Here is an 18,046-nt window from a genome sequence, read left to right on the forward strand (position 1 = left end):
ACTTACACGCCTAGATGCAGTGGTGTTGCAGCAGTACGCTTGATTGTGCAGCATTCTGCTCAGGTCAGGTGCCTGCTGCTGCAACGACTTCATCTGGCTGGGAAACACACATTATTAGTTTCGTTAAATTGCTTTTTTCTTGCCATGCCTCGCCATAAGCGTTAATACTTACACTGCCACGCAGCATAGAGTGGTGATATACATCTTGACATTCCTACCTTTTGATGTTTCCCCTACAAGTGGATGAACTATTTATCAATCGCTGCAACTATATTTTCGCAACCTCTTACTACCATTATTATTATTATTATCTTGCATATTTCTGGACTTCTATTCTTAGAAAATATAGGTGACAGGGCTGATAACCGCCTCAGAGCCAGAGAGGGCGCGCTGATTGCTGCTTACGTAATTGCTGACAATATTCTTATTACAATTTCTAGAACACCACAGCAACAACAATGTCAGTAATTTCGTCATCACCGTTCCCATCACAGTTGACGTCTTCGTCAGTCGTTGTCATTGTCAAGACGCAAATGCAGCGAGACAGTGCTGTGAATGGATTTAAAAAATAATAAGAAGAAGAACCTACAACAAGTTGCTGCTATAATTGTAACGCAACATAATGACGATTGTAGGTAAATCCATACTTAGATACTTCTTGGTGGACAGTTATTTTAAACAGTTCTAACATAAGCAATACTTCTTACATATCAATTATAGTATCATGACTTCTTGGGCGAGGACGCATGAGGCGCGTTGGAGGGCAGGAATACGGATCACGTAGGGTGGAGACGGAGCTTCATGCAACTTCCTGGAGTGCAAGGTGGGAGGGATTGGGGTACGTGTTGCTGGACTCTGATGCTGCTGTCAGCAAAATATGACATGCGTGCGAACTGCAGTCGAGTCTCAATCCCACAAATAGAGATTAGAGAGGCTTGTGTGTGTGTGTGTGTGTGTGTGTGTGTGTGTGTGTGTGTGTGTATACGGGAAATGGGGCCGGGGGTTGGGGGAGGAGAGAGAGGGGGTCTTCATGCAACATTTGTAGAAGTACAAGGGGCACGGGTGCCCTCGCCTCCCCTCCTCTTCCTCCTTGACCTTGGTACATGGGAAGGCGTCATGAATCCTTGGAGCAAAGGAAGGGCTGATGCTGCTGTCAGGGGAATGCTGCTGAATGAGATTTCCCACAATGACCTCTCAGTTGGTATATTATCTCAAACATACGCTACCGTACAACTCCTGTATAGATACTGCATCTATTGATCGGATGAAAATGAGGTGTGCTGCCTCTCACTGTTTCTTATCTGCAGATAAAAAAGTCTCACACCTTTAAACTTACAAGCTTACAGGTAGCAACTGTAAACTGAGTGTTTCAAAAGTTTGCGCTAGCGATGTGAAAAAATCTGAAAAATTCGGAGTAGGTATTAAAATTCATGGAGAAGAAATAAAAACTTTGAGGTTCGCCGATGACATTGTAATTCTGTCAGAGACAGCAAAGGACTTGCAAGAGCAGTTGAATGGAATGGACAGTGTCTTGAAAGGAGGATATAAGATGAACATCAACAAATGCAAAACAAGGATAATGTAATGTAGTCGAATTAAGTCGGGTGATGTTGAGGGAATTAGATTAGGAAATGAGACATTTAAAGTAGTAAAGGAGTTTTGCTATTTGGGGAGCAAAATAACTGATGATGGTCGAAGTAGAGAGGATATAAAATGTAGACTGGCAATGGCAAGGAAAGCGTTTCTGAAGAAGAGAAATTTGTTAACATCGAGTATAGATTTAAGTGTCAGCAAGTCATTTCTGAAAGTATTTGTATGGAGTGTAGCCATGTATGGAAGTGAAACATGGACGATAAATAGTTTGGACAAGAAGAGAATAGAAGCTTTCGAAATGTGGTGCTACAGAAGAATGCTGAAGATTAGATGGGTAGATCACATAACTAATGAGGAAGTATTGAATAGGATTGGGGAGAAGAGAAGTTTGTGGCACAACTTGACCAGAAGGAGGGATGGGTTGGTAGGACATGTTCTGAGGCATCACGGGATCACCAATTTAGTATTGGAGGGCAGCGTGGAGGTTAAAAATCGTAGAGGGAGACCAAGAGATGAATACACTAAGCAGATTCAGAAGGATGTAGGTTGCAGTAGGTACTGGGAGATGAAAAAGCTTGCACAGGATAGACTAGCATGGAGAGCTGCATCAAACCAGTCTCAGGACTGAAGACCACAACAACAACAACATGTGAAAACAAATGTTCTAAAACTCTGACTGCAGTGTCGCCCATGTATTCCGGCTTACAATAGCCTTCGCTACCCTACGTTTGAACAGGAACATGTCTGAGCAAATCCCTACAATGTGTATGAATCTAAACTGCATCCCACTATCTGTAAATGAGATGGAGGACAGAGAATGGCTATCAACTATATTCAGAATAGCTTTGTCATGGAACAATCACAAGCAATGGGTAACTATTATGTACTGAAACTGTACCACGCTATAAAAATCATGTGACAAGTTTGCTAATGGAAACTGTTTATAATTTTCTCTCGAAAAGTTTGTTTAGAGCTTTAGGCCCTACAATTGTTCTCCCTTTGCAGCGAATAACTCAGCACGAATCTGTCTGCACAGCGCAAGGATGTGAATTTCCCAGCTGCATGAACTATAATGAAACACTGTGTGGTAAATTGCCTCAACTTGGCTTCTATTATTATCCTTTAAATGTTTCTACAGTAATTAGGAAATTTATTATGAAGTGCAGTTATTGTATGATTGGGCAGAACAGACATCATCCACAACATGATGGGAATTTGTCAATTTATCACTGGTGTTTTGATCTGTTTGTGTTGTTCGTATGGTGCACTGTATTTTAAAATGTAGGTTTATTAAAGAAAGATATTTTCACAAAAATATTTCGACTATGAGAATTCACTTTGTTACTGAGTGTTTTTGTTCCCGCATCTGTGCCACACAAGATCAGGCCGGAGTTTGTCGATAGCACGATCACACAACTAATTTTCTTCTATTGTGCACTACTAATTTTGTTTCAGTCTGCTCCTCTGGCAATAGACAGTCTACTAATAAGAGGGCAGATAGGTGGAAAAATGTCCTCTTACCTTTTTTTATGATGCTGACAGGTAACTATGTCGTCAGTGGTTATGATTGTGTATTCTGTTGCACTCCGTTGCATAACGTTTAAACCTAAGAGTTAAAACTTGATGATTAACTGTTTATTACACACTGAGTACTGTGCATTCTATTACTCTTAACTGTTTGAAGTATAGTTCAATTCCTTTGGCAAGTAGCTTTCAATTTTTCTGTTTGATGCTATGTTAAATTTAAATTATATTTATCCTCACTTTCTTGTAGTTTATACATACTACCTTGTTCTGTATCTTTACCGTCTACTGTAAAGATTACTACGTAATGCATATTATCAAAATAGGAAATAACTAGGTGGAATAGTGTAGTTAATTTTGTAAAGGTACTCGTGATAACATATCTATTTATCTGTCTTACAGGAACATGAGTAAATTAAAATTTGTTGTAGCTATAAGTACTACAAACTATCTATTTTGGCATTATATTTCCTTTTTAACAGAAACTGTAAAAGGTATTTTCTTCCATGGAGTCATATTTGGAAACGTGCTCTGTAAATTTATTCAGTTTTTGTTACTGTATTTAAAAACAGTGTAGTAATTTTCTTTTGTATTTGTTATGTGACGTGACAATACCTCATTCATTAAACTCTACTACGTATTTACTTTTTCATGGATCTTTCTGTACTAATAGTCAAGAGGCAGTATGTGAAACATGACTACAACGTAAATGAACTGATAGTATCACAATGTGATTTAAGTTTGGAAATTTGCACCTGGTTGAAAGTGACTACCACATATCGATAGTAACGCTTTCAAACGTTAAAAAGAAAGGAATTCACTCTCGATAATTACCGCCGCACCTTTTAACACAGTTATCAGAAACATAATACGAAATAAGCTTGTCAAGTTTAATATCAGCCCTAGTGTTTGGCGTTCAATCCAACGTTTGTTTTCTTATAGTACTGTATTAACATGCATAGGGATCAGTGTTTTGTTGAAAAAAGTACATGGTCAAATCACATTAATGTGACCACCACGTATGTTCGACATCAGCGTGCAATAAACCATTCATAGATGGCAGGTGGGAGCACTAGCAGAGTTGGCCGTATAAATCGAGTCGGTGTGTGTGCGGGGGGGAGGGGGGAGGGGGGCGCGGGAAACAGTGCAGTCGTTGTCGTAATGAGGAAATCAGGCAATTTATCTGACGTCCAAACAAAAGGGCATGATCATTGGCTGTAGGGCCAAGGGTGGAAACATTTCAGAACAGGCTAAAAAAGATGTTCAAATGTGTATGAAATCTTATGGGACTTAACTGCTAAGTCATCAGTCCCTAAGCTTACACACTACTTAAACTAAATTATCCTAAGGACAAACACACACACACATGGCCGAGGGAGGACTCGAACCTCCACTGGGACCAGCCGCGCAGTCCATGACTGCAGCACCTAAGACCGCTCGGCTAATCCCGCGCGGCAGAACAGGCTAAGTTTGTTCTTTGGAAGATCCCGTAATTCTGGCAGGCAGAGTGGATCAACACAATGAAGCATCTTTCCTTGTGGCCATGTCGACTTCTACATGCATTTTGCTTTTCCTCGGCATGTTGGCATCTATCAATATGACAATGAAATGTGTCACACTGCTCGCAGTGTACGTGCGTAATTCGAAGAGCACCAGGTTGAGTTTAGCATACACCCCTGCACACCAGTCTCTCCGGATTTAAACGTAATCGAGAATCTGTGGGACCACCTCGATCGGGCTGTTCACGCCATGGATCTTCAACCGGGAATCCTAGCGCAGCTGGCAGCGGCTCTGCAAACATCACGGCTCAATGTCCTTGTCAGAACTTCACTGCTCTCTTCCAGCACGTATTGGGTGAAAAGGTGGTTATTCAGGTTTCTGACAGGTGGTCACATTACAGTGGCTAGAGAGCGTATAGCCACCAAAGGGAGAGAGAGAGAGGGAGAGAGAGGGAGAGAGAGAGAGAGAGAGAGAGAGAGAGAGAGAGAGAGAGAGAGATAAATATATATCTTGTGAGGAGCAAACGAATCTCAGTTCATGTCAAATGAATATAAATTCACGTAGATCATACAAAAATACATCCAAAGTATGATTAGCTCTTCATAACGAGAGCGGCAGTAATATTTATATCTATAAGAAAGGCTACAACAATTTTTTGAAACAGCGTAATTCTGTAATCTGTCAACAATTGCTTTGAGCAAAATGTATAGCTCGACATGCCTGAGTGCTAAAGTTATTTATTCAACAAGCATTTGCAATCCTCCATCTGTATTTCCTGAACGAAGTACTAAAAAATGGCTCTGAGCACTATGGGACTCAACTGCTGAGGTCATAAGTCCCCTAGAACTTAGAACTACTTAAACCTAACTAACCTAAGGACAACACACACATCCATGCCCGAGGCAGGATTCGAACCTGCGACCGCAGCGGTCGCGCGGTTCCAGACTGTAGCGCCAGAACCGCTCGGCCACCAGCGGCCGGCTGAACGAAGTTCTGCTTGTCACCGGTTGCTTCTCACAGCTTCTGTCTTCTGTCCAGAGCTTCACATGAAGGGTTTGTCTGCGACCATGGGTTTCAGCAGGGAGAACGGACACGCAGCTGACCAGCAGGATTTCTCCGGGAAGGACTCGTACTCCCGCATGTCCGGCGTCTGCCCCGACGGAATCCTGCACAGAGGTAACCAAACGGAGACATTACTGGAATGCGAAGAAAGAATTGGACAGTGTGTAAACTTCTTTTTTCTGGAACTTCTAAGATAAGTCGTAGGGTTAGTATTGCCTCACGTGTTCCACCATTTCTACAGAATCCAAACTGATCTTCCCCGAGGTCGGCTTCTATCCGGTTTTCCATTCGTCTGTAAAGAATTTGTGTTAGTATTTTGCAGCCGCGACTTATTAAACTGATAGTTCGGTAATTTTCACATCTGTCAATACCTGCTTTCTTTGGGATTGGAATAATTATATTCTTCTTGAAGCCTCATGGTATTTCTCCTATCTCATACATCTTGCTCACTAGATGGTAGAGTTTCGTCAGGGCTGGCTCTCACAAGGCTATCAGTAGTTCTAATGGCATGTTGTCTACTCCCGGGCCATTGTTTAGATTTAGGTCTCTCGGCGCTCTGTCAAACTCTACACGCAGTATCATATCTCCCATTTCATTTTCATCTACATGCTCTTCCGTTTCCATAATAGTGTCCTCAAGTACATCGCCCTTGTGTAGACCCTCTATACATACTCCTTCATCTTTCTGCTTTCCCTTCTTTGCTTAGAATTGGGTTTCCATCTGAAGTCTTGATAGTCATACAAGCGGTTCTCTATTCTCCAAAGGTCTCTTTAATTTTCCTGTGGACAGTATCTATCTAATCCTTGTGATATATGCCTTTACATCCTTACATTTGTCCCGTAACCATCCCTGCTTAGCCATTTTGCACTCCCTGTCGAGCTCATTTTTGAAAGGTTTGTATTCCTTTTGGCTTGCTTCATTTATTGCATTTTTATATTTTCTCCTTTCATCAATTAAATTCAATATTTCTTTTGTTACCCAAGGATTTCTACTAGCCCTCGTCTATTTACCTACTTCATCCTCTGCTGCCTTCACTATTTCATCTCTCAAAGCTACCCATTCTTCATCTACTGTATTTCTTTCCCCCATTCTCGTCCATAGTTCCCTAATGCTCTCCCTGAAACTCTGTTCAACCTCTGGTTTAGCCAGTTTATCCAGGTCCGATCTCCTTAAATTCTCACCTTTTTGCAGTTTCTTCAGTTTTAATCTACAGTTCATAACCAATAGATTGTGATCAGAGCCCACATCTGCCACTGGAAATATCTTACAATTCAAAATCTGGTTCCTAAATCTAGACATTATATAATATATCTGAAACCTTCCAAAATCTCCAGGTCTCTTCCATGTATACAACCTTCGTTCATGATTCTTGAACCAAGCTATGATTAAGTTACGTTCTGTGCAAAATTCTACCAGGCGGGTTCCTCTTTCATTCATTACCCTAATTCCATATTCACCTACTACGTTTCCTTCTCTTCCTTTTTCCACTATCGAAGTCAAGTCACCCATGACTATTAAATTATCGTCTCCCTTCACTATCTGAATTATTTCTTATATCTCATCATACATTTCATCAATCTCTTCTTCATCTGCGGAGCTAGTAGGCATATAAACGTGTACTACTGTCTTGGGCGTGGGCTTCGAGTCTATAATGGCTACAATAATGCGTTCACTATGCTGTTTTGTAGCAGCTTACCCGCACTCATATTTTTTTACTCATTATTAGACCTACTCCTGCATTACCCCTATTGATTCTGCATTTATAACTCAGTAGTCTCCTGACCAGTAGACTTGTTCCTCCTGCCACAGAACTTCACTAATTCCCACTATATCTAACTTTAACATACCCATTTCCGTTTTTAAATGTTCTAACCTACCTTTCCGATTAAGGTATCTGACATTCCACGCTCCGATCCGTGGAACGCCAGTATTCTTTCTCTTGATAACGTCGTCCTCCCAGAGATTCGAATGGGGGACTATTTTACATCCGGAATATTTTACCAAAGAGGACGCCATCATCATTTAACCATACAGTAAAGGTGTATGTCCTTGGGAAAAATTATAGCTGTAGGTTCCACTTGCTTTCAGCCATTCGCAGTACTGGCACAGCAAGGCCGTTTTGGTTAGTGTTACAAGGTCAGACTGTTGCCCCTGCAACTACTGAAAAGGCTGCTGCCCCTCTTCAGGAACCACACGTTTGTCTGGGCTCTCAAAAGATACCCATCCTTTGTGGTTGCACCCAAGTTACGGCTATCTGTATCGCTGAGGCACGCAAGCCTCCCCACCAACGGTAAGGACCATGGTCCATGACGGCGGCGAGGGAGGGGAGGGGGATCCTTAGAGTACTTAGCAGCTTATCAGTAAGAAATGAACCATGTTACATCTATAAAGTGGTTTGTAGACCGACTAATTCTAAATTTGCGGAAACCTTCAACATTTGTTCCTGGTAACACTCCATATTTTTCGGTTGTCGATGACTACTGTTGCAAAGCACATCGTTCGGTTTGGGCATCGTAATCTTAGAAAGAAGGAGCTTATGAAACTAACATCCCTCTATTAATCACATTTCCCCATGTGCGAAATCGACGAGAAAAGAGAAACATACGTGCATTCAGTCATTAGGCCTCCACCTAGCAAGTAGTCACTTGCTTAAATCATAAATATATGTCCGAGTGATGCGAAATTCTTTTATTTTTACATGAAGAAAAGTGTCAGTTTTTCAATAACCTTCAAATCGTGCGCTCCATCATTAATTATTATTCAAGAATTCATGAATTTATTCATGACACTTTTTTTGCCTATGTCTGTGTGGTCAAATTAATAATTAAAGCAGTTAACGTAATGTGGTTGAACCTTAAATTACTGGTGTACCCATGTATCACCACAAATTAATTAAAAATAGTAAATAGTTCAGAGAGTATGGATGACAACAGTGGCATATTTAAGTTTACAAAATAATTACAAGTTTTATTAATCCTTTGGTAACCACAATTATCTGAAAACCTTACACAAAAATGACAAACACAAGTCCAAAAAGAAATAGTGTTTGATTGGCAAAGCATTCATTGGGGTGGAAGCTATATAAATGCTCCCCTGAATTAATCCTATTTACCACACAACCTAACTTTGTTTACATGTGTCCACTGTGAGGCTAGACTCAATCCGAATGGAATCAACTATGACCAAGTATATAACAAACTATCGTTCATCAGAGAACAGGGAGTTGTGAATGTTATTTAACAACCCTACACCAGTGCAGTAATATTTTACCCTTTCATCTTGATTCAGGTGTCAACAGAAGAAGGCGCACTGTGTGCGAGGAGTGGTGCGTTGACGTATCCACCAAAATCTGCAAACTACGATACTGGCTCTTACTCCACCTCAAGACACAGACCACAAGTCTCACAAACTAGGGAAAGACCTGAAGTTCTCCTCAAGGGAAACACCAGAACACGAAGAAGACAAAGAAATAGAGCCACCTTCCACCAAGACTCGGTACGGGAGCCGAATTACCAAATAAAAAATCTACCCCACATTTCAAAAACCAATCGAACTATCCTCTACTCATTAAATCTCTGTCCTGTTGGCCTGGAACAAATCCAGACACAGCACCGTGGTTCCCACTCTATGAGGAGCAAGCATCCACTTGCATGTCCTAAAAGAAGTCGATCAGCGACTTCAAATCTCTTTTGTCTGAAAAAAGAATATTGTGGACTAGGGAGGCATCTTTCCCACGGTAAGCATGGCAGCAAAAAACATCATTTATGGAAAGATTTAGTCTTTCTGGGCTGACCATTCCCAGTTTATGATAGAAGGCTGTTAATCTTCCCAGTCATGCCATGACTAAAGAAAATTGGCTAATTCCTGGTGTCAGGGAGCTGGGGAGATTACCATCTTGCCTCCGCTATACACGTACACCAGGCTCTCTGCCCCTATTGTCTCAGCTTCTGCCATGAGTATGCACGTGTTTTATGATCTTCCCACCGTTTGCACGAGAGCTCAGTATACAGCAGTGTCTCTTCCTGCAGCCACTCTCCACCAACTGGGTGCCTTCACAATGGACTGCCACCTGGCCCAGGTAAAATGTTCTGCGAACTGGCGCCGTTCTGTCTGACCCCAAGTGGAAGGAGAGGGCTTCCACCAGAAGTCACTCTGTAGGCGCGATCGACTGAGTGTTGCTTCCCAGAATCACGCACACAGCCAGGTCACTGCACTCAGCATTTATGGCCCCCTATTCATCTCTCTCCCCGTCCTCCATCATCTCCACCGCAGCCACTTGGGTATAAGTTCTTTACAGGTTCTACAAGCAGTTATAAGAAAATTCTGCCCATAGTTTCCCCATGAAAAAAAGGCATAAACCTTACATACCAAACAAAGTACTGGGGCCCACCGAGATCATGACCTAAAATACGAACGATAATCTCACTGACAATGTTGTGAACCTGAGAGACTGGCATGCCACCTCTCGCGCCATATCACTATCATTTCAATCCTACGAAGTTGATGTTGTTGTTGTTGTTGTGGTCTTCAGTCCTGAGACTGGTTTGATGCAGCTCTCCATGCTAATCTATCCTGTGCAAGCTCCTTCATCTCCCAGTACCTACTGCAACCTACATCCTTCTGAATCTGTTTAGTGTATTCATCTCTTGGTTTCCCTCTACGACTTTTACCCTCCTCGCCGCTCTCCAATGCTAAATTTGTGATCCCTTGATGCCTCAGGACATGTCCTACCAACCGATCCCTTCTTCTAGTCAAGTTGTGCCACAAACTTCTCCCCAATCCTGATATGGGCCCAAATTAAAGTCTGGATTGAGACGGATCACTCAGAAGGGAATCTGTTAGGAACATCACCTCTGAAGACTACCAAAAACTGTCAGTCATGTACAGAGCATAATGGAAAGAGATTGGAAGAGTGAAGCAGTGGAGATGATTATTTCATTAAATCAGAAGACTAACTTTGACAGCGATACTTCAAGCACCTGTCAGGCAATGAGAATGATGCCAGTGGAGTTTTCCCAACATAACCACAGACATAATGCACACACAGATGCAGTTGCATATCTGAAGTGTGCCGTTTACAGTAGAAAGCAGATGCATAACATAAATATAATTCGTGAGTGTTGACATTTTTATAAGTTGGCTGATATTAGCCAATAACTCCAAGTGAAGTTCATACAATTTGTAACACATAAAATAAGCATCATTGCTTACAATATACACTTTAAGACAAAAGAAACGGATGCACCACAAAGGAATAATCTGAAATGGCCTGAAATCGGTAGATTTTATGTACATGTACAGTCAAAGAAATGATTACAGTTTCAGAAAAAATTACATTATTCATTCAAGAGAAAGGGCTTCAAGAATTGAGCATGTTAGTAACGCATTGATGCAACTCTGTTCCTTATGCAACCAGTTGTACGGCTTGTTATTGCTTGACAGAATTGTTGGACGCCCTCCTAAAGGATGTCGTGCCAAATTCTGTCAAATTGGCGCGTTAGATCGCCAAAATTCCGAGATGGTTGGAGAGCCCTGCCCACAATGCTCCAAACGTTCTCAATTGGGGAGAGCTGTGACGGTAACGCTGGCCAAGGTAGGGTTGAGCAACCTCAGAGGAAGCAGTAAAAGTCCTCTTCTTGTGTGGAAGGTGCCTCATCTTACTAAAGTGTAAGCCCAGGGTGGCTTGCCATGAAGGGCAACAAAAATGGGCATTAAGTATCATCGATTTACCTCTGTGCAGGGAGTGCCACGGATGACAACTGAGACCGGCCGAAGTGGCCGTGCGGTTAAAGGCGCTGCAGTCTGGAACCGCAAGACCGCTACGGTCGCAGGTTCGAATCCTGCCTCGGGCATGGATGTTTGTGCTGTCCTTAGGTTAGTTAGGTTTAACTAGTTCTAAGTTCTAGGGGACTAATGACCTCAGCAGTTGAGTCCCATAGTGCTCAGAGCCATTGGATGACAACTGAAGGGGTCCAACTATGAAATCAAATGGCACTCCAGACCATCTTCCTGGTTTCAGACCATTCTACGAGTGACATTGAGGTTGGTATCCTACCACTTTGGGGTCCGTCTCCAGACACTTCTTTGCTTGTCATCGAGACTCAGTTCGAAGCTGGACTTATCAAAAAAAATGGTTCAAATGACTCTGAGTACTATGGGACTCAACTGCTGTGGTCATAAGTCCCCTAGAACTTAGAACTACTTAAACCTAACTAACCTAAGGACATCACACACATCCATGCCCGAGGCAGGATTCGAACCTGCGACCGTAGCGGTCGTGCGCTTCCAGACTGTAGCGCCTTTAACCGCTCGGCCACTCCGGCCGGCGCTGGACTTATCACTGAAGACAATTCTACCAGAGTCAATCAGATTCCAGGCCGAACGTGCCCGACACTACTGCAAACTGGCTTGTTGGTGTAGTAGTCGGTGCAAAAGGCGCCATGAGATCTGACTCCTTACCGCGGTCACTGAAGGGGTAGTTCCACGTCGGATAAGTGATAATGATTAATCTGGAGCTCTGAGTGCCTCTCTGACAATTACCTGGTCCTCTCCATCTGTCGTCTCTGTAATATGTCAATCACATCGTACTTTGACGCTGTAACTGCCCACGGTTCGCCGGAGTCCAATTAAACATCCAGTCTCAAACTTTTATTTTATTTTATTTTTTTGAGCGTGTAGTTGTCACAATACTGAGGTACTGTTATTGTATCCTTTGGACAGTTTAAGTTAAATTTTGTCACTGCTATTAACAACTATAACCCTTATTTACGTTACCTTAGAAATGACTTGAGCGGATCAGGAAATAAAGGTTAATAACGAAACTACCGATCTTCTTCTGATGACGAAACCATTCTGTCGACCGATCAGTACTCGATGCGAGAGCAGGTCATTGTGTCATATTTAACTTAAATTATCTCGTGTTGGAGAACTCTGACAGAGATATGGTTTATACCAAATGAAACCGTGATGTATTTTCAAGATTTAGTTCAACTACTGCGTTCACCTAACTTCAGTAACAAAGGAGTTAGCAGCATGTCGAAAATTCGACAACGATATCAGGAAATGAAATTTTTCAAACTGTTTGTACATCGTCCTAATAATTTGTTACTCCAAATACACTGGTAAGCCAAATCATTATGACCACTGCCCACCGCGACGTTGGATGCCACCTGGTGGCGTTGCGGGCACATGATAAGGAAAGCATGTAAGCGGAACAGACACGAACGGGGGACCACCATAGCGAAGTTATGAGCTGCAAATGGGGAAATCCATTGAGCTAAGTAACTCTGATAAATGGCAAGTCATTATTACGCAGAGTCTTTGAAAGAGTATCTCGAAAGCGGAGAAGTTGGTCGAATGTTCACGTGCTACTGTCGTGGGCATCTACGGAAAGAGGTAGAAGCACAGTGAATCTACCACTAGGCGCTAAATGGTTGGACATCCATGACTCTTCACAGAACGTAGGATTCGGAGAATTGTCTGCTCTGTAAAATAGGATAGATGATCATCTGTGGCATCTATGTCGATACAACGCAACGCTGGTGCACGCACGCCGTTCATCCTACATTGCTGAACATGGATCTCTGCAGTAGATCATTCCCACGTGTTCACATGCTGACCGAACGACAGCCGCACGGAGACATCTAATGCCGCATACCTGCGAACTGTCGGATCCCTGATGCCTGATCCTGAGCCCGCATCTCGTGGTCGTGCGGTAGCGTTCTCGCTTCCCATGCCCGGGTTCCCGGGTTCGATTCCCGGCGGGGTCAGGGATTTCTCTGCCTCGTGATGGCTGGGTGTTGTGTGCTGTCCTTAGGTTAGTTAGGTTTAAGTAGTTCTAAGTTCTAGGGGACTGATGACCATAGATGTTAAGTCCCATAGTGCTCAGAGCCATTTCGAACCTGATCCTGATGCCTGATCCCGGATACACAGATACTGTCGCCTAACAACTGTTTCTGTGACCAGAATTCTTCAAATATATCATTTACCTTTACAAATATTAACACATACAATAACATCATCAATGGCCGTCTTACACACGCTCCAAAAGGACACCTGTAATCAGAAGTTCACGTCGCTTTGATTTTATTGCAGGCCAAAGCAGATTTTTTTAACGAATTGGAGTATGACGAGCTGGTGATGATGTTTCCCTTGGTTGTGTAGTGTTACAAGACAACGCCTTGTTCATCCCAAAAAAGGAGTCGCCAAAACCTTCCCTACAGATGACTGCGTCTGGAACTCCTTGAGGTTTCGCGATGAGGACTGGACCCATTCTTTCTTGTTCTCTTTGTTTTGGATTGACGCTACTGTACTCAATTTTTGTCTCCTGTAACTGTCCTCATGAAGAAGCCATTACTTTCTGCTTCAAAGCGCCGCGAAAGATCTCCACTGACGTCAAGACATCACTCTTTCAGATCTGGAGTGAGCTGTCGTAGCACCCATTTTGCAGAAACTTTGTGAAACTTCAGCACTTCATGAACTACGTGATGTGCTGAGTTAAGAGTACCGTTCAGATTTACGGCAATTTCATCCATTGTCACTTGGCGATTTGCCATCACAATGGCTTCAAATGCTGCAGTAGACTCCGGCGTCATAACGCGTTGTGCCTCACCCGACTCCTGAGTGTCTGTCACAGATCTCACGCCATTTCCGAACTTTCTACTCCACTCATACACTTGGTGCACTGACAAACACTGGACTTCTACTCGCCGATTTCAATATATTTCTTATCTTCATTCCCTAGGAAACGTGTAAGAGAAAGCAGTTTTTCCTTGGTGAATGTCGCGAGTGGGACAGAGATTTTGAACTGGTATTGTGGCCGTGTTCCGCTTGTCTGTAGCATGCTGCTGCTAGAGCATTGGTAACTGTACAGCCAACGTACGGAGTGATGGTGGGAACTGTTGATTTTTAATTACACATTTAAGATTTTCATTTCACTCCTCCCTCGTACAAACATGATTCAGTCCATAAAAAGCAAGAGACATGTGTATATATTTTACATAAAGTTTCATAATTACAAAAACTTCTAGAGCGTAGCTTGTGTGTACTTTCTGACAAAGAGTGGCAGTCAGGTTCAGGTTTCTGGACTCTGGGCAAAGATTCTAGTTGTTGGCCTATGCAACAAGAATTTCAGGAAAAACATTAATTTGCCATGAAGAACACCGGCAACGCAGATAACACTTCTGTTAAATTAATTAGAAACTTACATAATCTTTTTGAAAACGAAATGTGAAAAAAATATTTTGTACTTAGATGCAAACCTGCTACCTCTCACATTATAGTTCACAACGCTATCAACCACACTGTGTCCTTGACATGGTAGCAGTGCCTTGGAAATATGGTATACATTGTGTAATGACTATATCAACGAATGTCATTACCTGATGTTTAACTACGACTAATTGTACCAGGAACGATGTGCTTTTGATAGATCATCATTGTGCCATAGCAATGAAACGTTATACTTTCATAGCACATAAGTTGTCCACAGCTCGTGGTCTGGTGGCTAACGTTGCTGCCTCTGTATCACGGGGTTCGGATTCGATTCCCGGCGTGGTCGCGGATTTTCTCTTCCTGGGGACTAGGTATTTGTATTGTCCTCATCATTTCATCATCATCATCATCATCATTCGTTATAGTAGCTATATTGGACTGTGAAAAAATTGGACTGCGTGAAAAATTGGGACTTTGTACAGGCGCTGATGACCGCGCAGTTGGGGGCCCCGAAAACCATCTATCATCATCATCATCATAGCACACAAGTTACGACACTGAGAGCATCAAATATGGGAAGCCATTTACTACCGACATGTAGTGTCCTATCATAGTACTGAAACAAATCGTATCCGAAACTACGTGTATTCGGGAAATCTTCAATGTGCTGATAGTTTGAAACAGCTTGTATTTACACCACGAACACATAATAAAGGGAACACGAAGTACAGTTTGACTCGATGCAATATGGCGTCTCCTAAGATCTGTTTGTGGAGTATAACTGATGACACATCTCGTTTGCCACTTTCCTCTCCACGATGCTAAAATCTGACATGTCGCATTCTCCATCCACGCGTCGCACTGTAATGCAACGTAGAGTTCCACACTGTGACGTCACAAGCTCCTCGTGCGCGTACAGTGGTTAGCACAATGGATTCACATTACGGAGGATGATGGTTCAAACCCGCGTCCGGCCATCCAGATTTAGGTCTTCCGTGACCTCCCTAAATTGTTCTAGGCAAATGCCGCCATGATTCATTTGAAATGACACGGACGAGTTCCTTCACCATACTTGACACAATCCGAGATTGTGCTCCGTCTCTACTGAACACGGTGTCGACGGGACGTTAAACCCAATCTTGCTTCCTTCGTTCGTGCATGTACGTTTTCACTTCCCGTGAGAGGAGGCTTTACCCAGGGTGGCTACTCAGCGCCGGAATTCACGCCGCTGCTACAAACGCGACGTGTTCCGGCCCATTTCCCAGCATAGTGTCCAGCAGCGTGACTGCGTGGCCGCAAGAGCCGTTTTCCATGCGGCGTTCAGTCCGTTATGGGCTGCCGATCACGGCATTTCCGTGGTGATGTGCAACATTGGTTGTGTTGACAGTAAGCTGTTTTCTGTATATGGAACAATATACGTATATTTACGAACCAAGGCGTTCAGACCACAAAAACAGCAGCATGAAGACTTACCATAGCACTTATTAAGAGGAGTGGGTGAAAATGGAGCTGAAAGAAAGAAATAAAGTTGACAAGAGTGAAAACTACTTTCTCCACATACACTCAGTCATCGAAAATAGCGCACCAAGAGAGGAGTATCGGATCGGAATGAAATTTACTAGGCCTACTAGGACCTTATCACAAAACCAGAACATTTAAAAAAAATACAGTGAATACAAGTAGACAAATGCAGTGCAACATTAAAAATGCATGGCGCAACACGGTCCGGCATCGAGCTGATTACAAGTCTGACGTTCTGAAGCGGACTGGACGACAGGCTCTGAACAGCCACCACAAGATAATGTACAAAGTGACAGAGAGGTATCTGGCGTTTCATAGCAGGTCCCATAGATGCAGTACTGGGGACAAATCAGCGGAGCGGGCCAGCCATGCAAGAGTCGGAACACCATGTAGCACGTCTTGGGCAACTCGAGCTGTATGCGAACGAGCATTATCTTGCTGGAAAATTGACCCTGGTAGACCATGCAGGAAAAGTCTCACATGGGGTTGAAGAATGTCAACACCGTCACGCTGGCTCGTTAAGGTTCCACGAACCACAATTAGAGGTGAGCGGCTATCATAGGCTGTGGGCCCGCAAACCATTATGCTGGCTGTGCAGGTGGTGGTGTGCCGCGCGACAGCGTGGGTGGAACTGTACCGTTCACCAGGTTGCCTCCATACCTGTATGCGGTTAAGATCTGTCCCCAAAACAAATCAAGATTCATAACACCACGTTTTGCCAGTCTGTGTCAGGCCACGTCGTTCTGGCTTGGTACCACTGAAGACGGAGTCGTCGATGTCTTGGTGTTAATGGCAGTACTTGACAAGGGCGCCTGGATTGCAAATTCGCAGCCACAAGGCGTCTGGAAACGCTTTTAGTACAACTGGCAGCCGTAAATTTGCATGCATCGTGAAGCGTGTCACTGTAGCATCCCTGATCGCTTGTCGGATAAACATTCGATCCTCTCGCATCGTCTTCTTACCGGTTATTCGAGACCCGGTATGGCGCACGTGGCTGTCATTTCGTGTCCAGTGCTGCCAACGTCGTCTGAAGGAGCACACTGAACGATCGGCCTGGCAAACCACACGGCGTGTCGACCAGCTTGCGGTGATTACTGAGAAGCCCTGCTATGCCCGCAGGACAAGACAGGTAGTTGGAATTGTGGAAAGCTGCCAAAATGAGCGGCTGTCAGTTACACTCGAACACATATCAGTTTATTTATTGGACCAAACATTACAGTACAAATTCTTGAACATAGTTATCGGCTGAATACGCTACACAACCACTTTAATTTAAAAAAAAAAGGCTAAAAGGCATTAACTCAAAATTCAGACGCCAAACAGAATATTTAGGAGGCAGAAGGCCTCACTTTAAGTAAGTTCTATAATTTGGCTGATGGCTCAAAAATCTAACATTTGAAAAGCAAGAACTTTAATTTAAAGACGGCTGAAGACCGATGATTTAAGACTCAAGGTAAAATTAAATAAAAGACCAGAAGGCAGAAGGCCTTATCTTCAATTAGGCTGAAGGCACCAAACAGTCTGGTGCTCGAAAGACAAAGATCCTTAATTTAAAAACGGCTGAAGGCCCCATGACGTAAAACTGAAGGTAAAATAAATTTAAACAACAAAGCCTTAAATTAGGCTGGAGGCC

The 18,046-nt window shown here is 43.1% G+C and overlaps 1 protein-coding gene across 2 annotated transcripts in view; it reads right to left on the minus strand.

Moving 5' to 3' along the window:
* Positions 1–5,604: 5,604 nt before the first annotated feature.
* LOC126412389 (uncharacterized protein DDB_G0287625-like) overlaps positions 5,605–18,046 on the minus strand; it is a 140,845-nt gene continuing 128,403 nt past the window's right edge. For both annotated transcript variants that reach the window (XM_050081966.1, XM_050081965.1), the window contains one exon: positions 5,605–5,783. In XM_050081966.1, the coding sequence (XP_049937923.1) occupies positions 5,660–5,783 (124 nt within the window). In that variant the 3' untranslated portion in view covers positions 5,605–5,659. The remainder of the gene's footprint in view (positions 5,784–18,046) is intronic.

This window comes from Schistocerca serialis, chromosome 7 (genome assembly GCF_023864345.2).
Source record: "Schistocerca serialis cubense isolate TAMUIC-IGC-003099 chromosome 7, iqSchSeri2.2, whole genome shotgun sequence".
NCBI lineage: Eukaryota > Metazoa > Arthropoda > Insecta > Orthoptera > Acrididae > Schistocerca > Schistocerca serialis.